Raw genomic sequence first — 10,648 nt, 5'->3', positions numbered from 1 at the left:
TTTAATTACTCCAATGTTTGTGATGTATAGCGTACATTAAAATTGATTAAATAAAAGGTACCCGTTTTTAAGTCTTAGCTGTTTCTTAATCGATTAGCATTTTGAAAAACATCCTCTTCCAGTGTGTAACAGTAGTTGTGAGGAAAATTCTTAGTAATATTACAATATTTGGTATTGTATTCTGGAGATTATGCACTATACCCCCCCTCCCCCCCCCCCCGAAAAAAAATCGACGCATCAAAAAGGAATCATCCGATGCCTTTAAAATTTCATATTCATAAAAGTTTTGAGCAAATATGCAAATGATTAAAATTTGGTGTCCAATAAATGAATAGCGCTATCACCAGCGCATCGAAACTGCACATCCAGCAGATGTATATAAGAAGCTGTTCTTATGTAATTTTTAATGACTGCACCAAGTCATTAAAAATTAAGTCTGCATAAGTGCAACCTGCATAAGTCTCGTGACAGCACCAAGCTCAAGGATGTGCTACCGAAGTGTTGCCACTGTGGACAGCCAGTTTTAAAGGTTGTTCGTTCTACCCCAAGCCAGGCTCATAAATTTGTGCAAAAAGGCATATCATATGTAGATAGAGTAGTCAAGAATAGTAATGCTACTCCCCCACAGATGGCGCCACAAGCTGCATTCTCACAACTCGGTGAGCTCCAAACAAAACTCGACGAAGCTAATGCTGTAATTCAAAATCTCACAGCAACCATCTCTATGTTTGCCTGATGTAGCGAAATCACTCCCTGCCCCCTCTAAGGCAGAGTCAGGCCAGCTACTCCCAACCATTATTAATCACATCTCTCGGCAAAGTTCCCCTGTTAAGATCCTGCTTTGGAACGCGCAGAATGTTATTACCTCCAAGATACCGGAACTTCAAGAATTTATCCAGCAAAATGACGTGGACATCTGCTTAATTACAGAAACCCATGCAAACCCTTTGCACTCGTTAAGGATAGCCAATTACTTCACCTATCGTAGTGACAGACTTCACCACCGATGTGGCGGAGTGCTCATATATGTCAAAAAACGGACTTTTGACTCATATCTGAAAAGTTGAAAATTTTGAAGCACTTGGAGATTAGCAAACTCCAAGTGCTTCAAAATAAGGTGCTAAGAATCATCACAAAAGCTCCTTACTATGTTCGAAATAAGACCCTCCACTCCGACTTGAAAATGGATACTATTCAGGACTGCCTTCAGCAGAATAAACAACAACTTTTTCAACAATATTATCAACAAAAATCCCGCTAATTTCACTGATATTCTTATCTACGAAATCCTGGCTGAAGACAAATGTTTCGGCTCCTTCACCGCCCATCTCTTGAGTTCAGATCTCGTCGACCAATCAGAAGTCGCCTCAATCTCAACCAACAACCCAGATGCGCAGTGACAATGGTTTTTTCTACTCAAGTGTTTCTGACGACCTTTTTATCATCAAATTTAATTTGGATTTTCTGAACATTTTAAGTGCTCATCTGAAGTAATTGGCTATTCTACACGAATCATCCGAAGTTCCTTCCTCCAGCCTCTGCTCGACGGAATCCATCTAAGAAGTACCAGCACAGGAGCAAGGAGCTTCTTTTTTCTCTTTCTCACCATACATTTCCACCTTCAGGAGAGAAAATTCTATTCAGATTTCTTCGCTGTCAGGGGACTACATCAGGAACTGGCAAGAGCAGGATATTGTTTTTCTGCTGATGGCCGGTATAGCCACAAAGTTCCAATTTTTAATTGATTCTAAAGTCAACAGATGGCGTCGTACTTCTTTCTCTTCCGAGACCCGCATCCAGTGCTTTAAGACTTTCCGCTTGCTCGGATTTTTTTTTTTTTTTTTTTTTTTTTTTTTTTTATCTTTATACCATTAAGAACCTCAGAAATATAGACTGGTAAAGACTTCAACAGGCCGCATGCCTTTTACACGAATGATGATCTGTGTGATCTATGTAATTTTTAATGCGTATTATGTAATTTTTAATGCGTATACACGAACGATTTTGTAACACTAGGCTAATTTATTTAATGCACATTTTTATGTGTGTCGATCATTTAGGAAAATGAAAGAAAAAAAATACTTTTTACTTCTTTTTCTTTTAATAAGAGATTTAATAAATGTGTTAATTATGCATTTGCAGTTCTATAAATTTAAGCTCTTGCAACAGCTTATAATTTTTGATTCTGGTGTATCTTGCAAGTCTTTGTAGCGAGTGTGTTTGCAGGGCATATGCGTTCAAACCGTGATTTGGATGGATGACAAGATGAACCACCAAATACGCTTGGAGGAAGGTAGGTGCTACCAGTTGTTGTGCGAAAAAGCAGAGAATGAATGTGGTTCCACATGCGATCCCCTAACTGTACGCAATCTCCAAAAGAGTGGGTTAAAGCCTTTCCCTTTGTTTGTATATTACTTTCGATATCTCCTCCGGCGCCAACTTTTCCACCATTTTCAGAATCCAAACAAATTTTTCTAGTCTGGGAAAGGGGAGAAAAAAAAAAAAAAACTGCAGTCTTAAATAGTTAGAATGATGAGCAATCAATTATTTTACAGCAAAACATACAAAGGTTCTTGGTCTTGATATCAGGCATGATATGTATGCCTTGTATTGTATACAAGTTGATGCAACAGAACTTCAAATATCCGGTTTTGTTAGAAGACACATTATTTTACGTCAGTGCTATCCCTGTCTTGTAACTTCCGTTTCTTCTATCAGCTCTTAATGATATGAAAATTAGGTGGAGTTTAAATAGCAAACGAATGTATGATATAGAAAGAAAAGAAGAGCTTTAGCAGCGCATAGAAAGCAATTTATTGTCGTGAACCATCCATCATTTGCCGATTTAGTTTTGGTGAGGGATTTCTCGCATTTACTAGCGCTTAGGCATTGAAATCGCGGATAGTTGGGATCGAGTTGTTCTGACATTCATGTTATTTATAATGCTGAGTATATTTAAGCAATTGTATTTCTAAGATCCGTGAGTTAAAGGTGGACAAATTTTGTTAAATTTTTATATGTAAGAATAAAAAGTGGTATTAATAAACTTTTAGTTGTGTTTTGCCTCTTGTCTGTGTTTTTGGTACGTAACTGCTTTTTCGGTAGCGTTTAATATTTAGTTACTTAATAAACATCGTTCATCAGTCTACATGCCGTACATATATATCTAATTTTAATATTTTCTTTTAAAAGAAAAAAGTGTTAGAACGAATTAAAAGTGTTCTTCTTTTAAAAGTGTTAGATCGAATTCTAAATGTTCTCGAATTCGAGTCGATTTTCGTGTCTGACAAATCTCGAATTTTTCGGATAAAATTTATCAGAAGAAAAAAAAGGAAGGGAGGAAAAACAGTAAAACCTAGGTTTAGGAATGTAATTCATTCCAGAGGGCCGTTAGTCATCTGCTCAGCAACATCGCTGAACACTGGTAGCTCGACCTGGGTTCGATTCCAGGCAAGGGCTGGTTTATGGACGTTTTCTTGGTTTTTTGCATGTGTAAATTGAATTCGAGCTAGTTTCCGTTATAAAATATTCCACAAAGGCACCCTTGTCTTTAGGCAGAAAGTCCTCGAGTACTTTGCCGTAATTTAATAAACCAAACCGTTCGTCATACGAAATGTTCGTAAACCGAACCATTTTTCTTCCATGGGGATTGATTTCTGGCCACCTTTAAAATCTTTAAAGGGGGTCAGAAAAGATAAACGCAATTTCAAATAGATAAACTAAACGAAAAAAGATTTACGTACCTGCACCAAATAGAGTGGATGGCATAAGTGAAAAGCGATAAGGAAAAGAAAGGGAAGAGACATTATTGTTTGAATGAAGACCTCTATAAAAACATTAGGTAAGTAGTATGGTCTGAGGCATTCGTCTCTCCTTTTATCTCCAGTATCATTCGATTTTTGCCTGAAACTGAGTAGGCTTTCGTTTTACTTAAAATTTGTTTAATGTGCTTTGTTGTCTATATTTTAAATTATTCAAAAATGAGAAATGGTTATTGGCTCAAAAGATGTACTCTAAAGTTTTAGCTTTCTATTGCTTTATCAAGGTAATAACTATTACACGAAACCTTGTATCTTTCCCCATTTTTTACAAATTTCGATAAAAAGAACTAAGTTTATGATCCCTTTGCCTATGAAGATATTTCCTCTATAGTCGCCTTTTGGCGCTGCTTCTGAAGTTGTTCTGTTTCTGTCTTATTGAGCTCATTTTTATGGTCTTTTAACAAATCTAAGGTTTGGTTTGGTTTATTGAGATTACGGCAAAGCACACTAGGGCTATCTACCTAAGGAGAGGGATGCCTTCGTGGAGGACTTTCTAAGGGAAACTGGTTCGTATACACGTTACACATGGGGAAAACCACGAAAACGCCCATGCAGCCAGCCCGTTCGCGGGATTCGAACGTCGAACCGAACTACCAGTGTTCAGCGACTTTACCGCTCGGCTGCTGCTGGGCCTAACAACTCTAAGATCTTCACTTCAAGCCCATAGATTTGTGTAGTGACATAGATGAATAATATTGGATTTTTTTTTTTAAAGGCCTCAGTGTCAAAGCCGTCGAAGTCTCTGTATGCAAAAAAATCTGGCCTAATTTTCTCCAGGCCAAATTCATAGTCCTGTGAATCATTTAGTGTCAGGTATTGTTACTGACAGCTAAGCAATGGAAAATATTAAAATGATGTTTCCAGAAGTATCTGAGTGTTAATTCTGTGTCAAGAGTTTACTTTAAAACATCTTTGAAAACCATTTGAGTGTTCATAACTCAAGATACTTTCTTTGTCTGACACAAGACATTTTTTGTTCAGAAAATTTATTCGTAAATCTGTTTGTTCGTGATAAGAGGTCCTAATGTACTTCATAAATTTTTTTAATTAAATCAGAGTTTGAAATTTAGGTATGATGAAAAAAAATTTAAGAATATTACAATATTTAAAAATAATTTGTATTTATTAAGATGATATGAATAGAGTATGTAATTAAAACTGGTACCTAAAGCTCCTTTGCGGTAAAATGTGGCCAAAAAACACATATATATCTAATTACTTTAAATTCTCTCCATTGTTTTTCAGAATTTTTTTAACTCCATTTTAAGTATAGAAAGAAGAGGATTATTTTACGCGTAAACACACATGAATATTAAGCATGGAAAACTGAATTTTCTCTAGAGCAGCTGTTCTCAATCTGTGCTTCGCGGAACCCTTAGGCCCTTCAGTTGCTCTAAGAAAATAAAAAAATTAATGAAATTAAGGAATAATAAACAAAAAATACGACGAAAATCAGAACGTACCTTTCGAACGCGAAATTTCGCCAGTCTCAATTTCATGTCTTCTCTAATAGACGGTGATTTGTTATTCCTTGAACCTACACATTCGGAAAGCTTTTTGTTCACACTCGACCCTATGAGAATTCATGGAATCTCGTAGCTTATCAATCTCATAGCCGTCTCTATTAGAGACGGCTAGTCGATATTTTCCTATTTTTGCTCACTACTTATATATTTTTCTGATGTGGAGGTACATGGTTTTGAACCATAGGCACTCCGTAACTTATAATCATTGGCATTGGCATTGGAGTCACTTCACAGTGAATGTTCATAGCGGTAATCTTGATTTCTTAGGCTCATTTTTGTAACGTTCATTTGTGTAGCGAGCTAGGGCTCATTAATAAAGGTCATTATCAAATAATAAACTGTGTAAAATTGCACTGACCCTATATATTAATATGCAAAGAATATGGGAAAACCCTACGAGTCTCTCTTTGCTACAGATTGAAGTAAGGTGGTTGTCTCGAGGAAAGTCGTTGACATATTTTGTTGAACTGCATGAACAGATAGCATTTTTAACTAAACGTTTCGGTTTAAAGTGATGAAGACTAGGCATAAAACAATGACTGCATCTCTCATATAAAAACCTTTTTACAAGAAATTAACATCAAGATTTAAGAAGAAATACAGAAATATATTTAGATGCCTCTCAAAGCTTTGAAAGACTCGTTTTTTTTTTTTTTTTTTTTTTTTTTTTTTTTTTTTTTTTTTTAATTGAAAATTTTAAATCCTTGTGCAAAAACAAACAAATACAACAACACAACACAAAATAAAATAAACTTACAAATTAACAGATGATACGTAAGAGATAAATTTACAGAAGAAAGAGAAAGCCATTTTATGTTGACAAATACGTGAAGAGGGGGAGGAAATGTAATATTCACAGAGTTTAACTTAGAAATGAGTTCCTTTCGTCCTTCCTTGAGCTTTGAACAATAGAACAATAAATGTTCGACATTTTGCACTCCCCCGAAACTGCATGAACACAAGTCTGTACTAGATAATCTAAATCTCTTCAGATATGAATTGAATTTACCATGTGCGGTTAGAAATTGAGTAACTTCAAAATTGCAGAAAAAGTGTTTATTATTCAGTCTGTGAGGAATGAAGGGAAAGTAAAGTTTAGTCAAAGAGGCAGTAGTAGAATTCCTGTATATTTCATTCCACTCGAGTATTGTATCATCCCTACATTTGTTCTTGTAAAATGACTTGGGAAGTATCATTGGAGTAATTACTTGAAGATGTGTAGCTTGTTTTGCCAACCAATCAGCCTCTTCATTTCCTAGATTGCCAGTGTGGCCACGTACGTGAGAAAAGATAACATCAACACCTTTATTATTAAGGTCTTTAAGAAGAGCATGGGAGGTGACAATTAATTTATTATATGAGAAGATATTCCTAAGAGAATATAAGGATGAAAGAGAATCAGTGCGAATAAGAAATTTAGCACTTAGCGAACGGTTGTTAGATATCCACTTAATTGACTCACTGATGCACAGTAATTCGGCTTGGAAAACACTGCATTCATTGGGAATTCTAAAGAGTTTATATTCCAGTTCAGAACCATGATGGAAAAACGACATAAGTTAATCCAACTCGATTATTAATTTTACTGCCATCTGTATAACACACAACAGTGAAATTATCATCAACAGAATTGTCATAAATGATAGTTTGTATTGGCAAACGATTGGCAGGATGAGGAAGATCTTCAAACAACACCTTGGTATCGAACATAAATTTTCTGATGGCATCTTTAAACTTTTTGTCATTCAAAACATGAAGGGCAATCGGAGGAAATCCTGAAATTGCGAAACAGACTTCATAGCTAATTGTTCTGTAGCCACGCACAACTCTTAGTAAAATTCTTCTTTGAATTCTGCGAAGTATACGGGAATTAATCTTCTTTTCTAAAGCTGTTCCCCCACACTCTAGAAGCATAGCAAATAAAGGGGACAATACCCTGCTTATAAATCATATCAATAACATTAGATTTTAAACCAAAAGTATTGCAAGAGACACGATTAAGTCCTCTAAGTATATTTTCACACTTATTGGATAAATACATAATATGATTTTTCCAACAAAACTTATGATCAAGAATAACGCCTAAATATTTAATTTCATTCACCGTTTCGAGTAAGGTATTATCCAAGTACAGTTGTTGGTTTGTATAGCTGACATGCTTTCTTTTAATTACCATAATTTTAGATTTATTAGGATTGAATTCCAATTTCTGTTCTTTGGACCAATTGGAAATAATATTAAGGTTGTTCTGAGCCGTATTAAAGAGAGTAATGGACACTTCTCTTGAAAGCAAATTAGTAGATCATCAGCAAAAGCAATTGTTTTACAACTCGGACTATGTGAGAGTCTATTGAGTAGATCATTCATAATTAAATTTCACAATAAAGGACCGGAAACCGAGCCTTGAAAGCAACCTCTCTCCAAAATGCGGGAGGAAGAAACGTGGCCAAGGGAGAGCAATGTAGATCTATCATGCAGAAAATCTTTAATAAGGTGGTAAATATTACACGGAATACCAGCTTTCCTTAAAAAAAACAAGTATCCCAGGTCACCAGGCGTGGTCGAAAGCACCTTTGATATCAAGAAACACTAAAACTGTGTGTAAATTTCTCTTCTTACCTTCGTCCACTATGTCTTTTAAGTACAAAAGAGCATCTTCACAACTCTTATGAGGGGTAAAACCAAACTGTGCTTTATTTAGCATTTTTTTATTATGCAAGAACCAGGTAATTCTATTAACAAACAGCTTTTCTAGGCATTTTCCTAAACTGGGAAGAAGACTAATGCATCTCAAGTTATCTAAATGCGGGATACGAGGACCACTATTCTTAGGGATTAAAACGACATTCGCTGTTTTCCAGCAACGAGGAAATGAACCAAGCCTCAGACAAGTATTGAAGATTTTGGAGAATAAATTCGGAAACATTCTATGAACTTGCTTCAAAATTTCGTTTGAAATAGAATCAAGACCAGGAGCTTTATTGCATTTAAGGTTTTCTATAACACTATTAATTTCTGACATAGTAAATGGAGGATCTGGATTAGCAACATAATTTAACGAAGCTCCAGCTCTAATCATTCTATGAAACGAATTATCCGTGCTAAAATGGTCCGTGGGAAAGCTTCTGTTAAGAACCTCATTAGCAGTTTCTTCAAGCGACTTTGTACAATTACCAGATGGGAGATAAATTCCACTGACTTCAATTCCTTTCATAAAATTTTTCTTTATACCATTCGTATATATTTTTTTCCAAACATTCCTTTCATTTATACTCATTAGGAATTCTCTCCAAGACTTAAGCTTTGAATCCTGAAGCTTTAAGCTGTAACTATGCCTTAAGTGAAGATATTTTTGTTTATATAACTCTCTAAGAGTAGGGTTACGATTTCGTTGAAACATACGTCTAGCAGCGTTAACTTACTGAAAGACTCGTTTGAACTTCATTTTCTGACAATTCAAGAAAACGTGTTTGAATGACTTTGAATGTATGTCTATCCCAGCTTAACGAAATATGAGATCATCATACAGTTGATATCTCATAGCCAACTGAAAAACGCGTTTCGAAACCAGACACTATCGGAATTTTGGCTGTATACAAGATGAATTCAAAATCTTATCCGAGAAACCGAAATTAATATTACGGTTTTTCTCAACTACACATCCCTCTAAAGCAGGATTCTCCGCCTATTTACAGGCACCAAAACAGTATACAGAATCCGCATTAATGCAGAACAAGGCATTTACCTGCAGTTATCAGCAGTTGAACCTAACTGAAAACTGCGCACAAAAATACAACTGCAGGTATCTCATTTTAAACAATTTTACGTTTTTTTATGTTATGACCTAATTTAGGCCTACAGTGTCTTTTATTTACATAATAGCAAAATTAAATTGTAACTGTCTACTGATGCAGACTAATAAAGTAATGAACGAATATGAATTTTCATTGAACTGCATATGTAACGATTAACTTGTAGGAACCGAATTAATTGTAAAAACCTTAATGATGCTCTCATTAATGTAACTTATTTATTGTAGTACAAATGTGTGATTTATTGCACTTTGGAAAAATCTTTACGTTTCGCTAACGTTTAATACTATTACGTTGAGAATGAATTGAGATGTTATGGTCAATTTTTAATATTTTATTTCATTTCATGGTTATTGCACAACTGTTTATTTATCCCTTTACTTTACATTCGCTTATTATCTATGACTTTTCCTACACCAAACTATTCTTAGATATCAGAAACGTATAAGACATGCGATTAGCCTAAAGGATTTCGCGAGTCAAAAAAAATTTTGGGAACCACTGCTCAAAAGAACTGATACTGAGAACCCAAATCCAATCCATGCCAATTGCAACATTTAAGTTCTTAAAAAAAAAAAAAAACACTCTGGGCATCAATAAAACTAAACTTTCCAAAAAATTTCAGTTGAAATGTTTATAAGTTTCTTAGGGTAGGATTTGAAAGCTCTCAGTGACGAAAACGGGGCACAAGATCCGAATTTTGAAATTTCGAATATTTTCAAAGATTCGTGGGACTCGAAGATTCAGTTATCCCATCCTTAAAAAATATGTTTTGTACTGTCTTTTTTTTATATTACTTGAATAAAAATCCCGCGACAAATTATCAACAAGCGTAATATTGCGTGGCACAGAACGAAAGAAAGAAATCAATCTGAATAACTGGTGTGAATCTATCTGAAGTTATACTGTACTGTGTATTATTTAGTTTTAATTTATTTAAGTTATTTATTACAAATATAAGGTATTTTTCCCGTCTTCGTAGTGTAGTGGTCTGCACACTCAGCGCGTAATTGAGAAGTCCGCGATTCGATTCCCGGCGAAGGCGTTGCATATTTTTCATCTCTCCGGCTTTTCCAATTAACCTAATGTCTCTACACAACAAAACACTCGAAAGCTATTCCAGAACCTAACGAGGGATGTATTAACCTGTCAGTCAACTAATCTCTTAAAATGCAATTGAATCGAAGGACAAATTCGTCAAGGTCTTTGGATACTAGTGGTCTATGGTTTGACAGTCACCGGTGCGAGACAGTACAGTGCTTCATACTGGGATAAGGATCGGCGGTAGACCTCATTGACTAGAGAACAGAAAGGTTTTCTGCATGTTATGATTTGATTTAAATGGCAGAGGTTAATCCGAATTTTTTTAAACAAACTCTGACTAGTAATGTAACTTGGCATTTTGCTAATAATCCGGAAGTAAAATGGCAATCATTTACTTGGTTTGGAAAAGCCTCGCTATAATCACAGAAACTTCAGTTTAAGAAAT

General features: G+C 35.2%; 1 protein-coding gene across 1 annotated transcript in view; it reads right to left on the bottom strand.

Moving 5' to 3' along the window:
* Nucleotides 1-207: 207 nt before the first annotated feature.
* Nucleotides 208-10,648, bottom strand: part of LOC118201732 (uncharacterized) — a 29,408-nt gene continuing 18,967 nt past the window's right edge. The window contains exon 5 of the mRNA XM_035373882.2: nt 208-2,479. Coding sequence (XP_035229773.1) covers nt 2,171-2,479 — 309 coding nt within the window. The 3' untranslated portion in view covers nt 208-2,170. The remainder of the gene's footprint in view (nt 2,480-10,648) is intronic.

The sequence above is a fragment of the Stegodyphus dumicola genome, chromosome 2 (assembly GCF_044657685.1).
Source record: "Stegodyphus dumicola isolate Sdum_Otavi_A_Nest chromosome 2, ASM4465768v1".
NCBI classification, from domain to species: Eukaryota; Metazoa; Arthropoda; class Arachnida; order Araneae; family Eresidae; genus Stegodyphus; species Stegodyphus dumicola.
The sequence above is the reverse complement of the archived record's forward strand: the minus strand, read 5'-3'. Positions and strand labels throughout refer to the sequence as shown.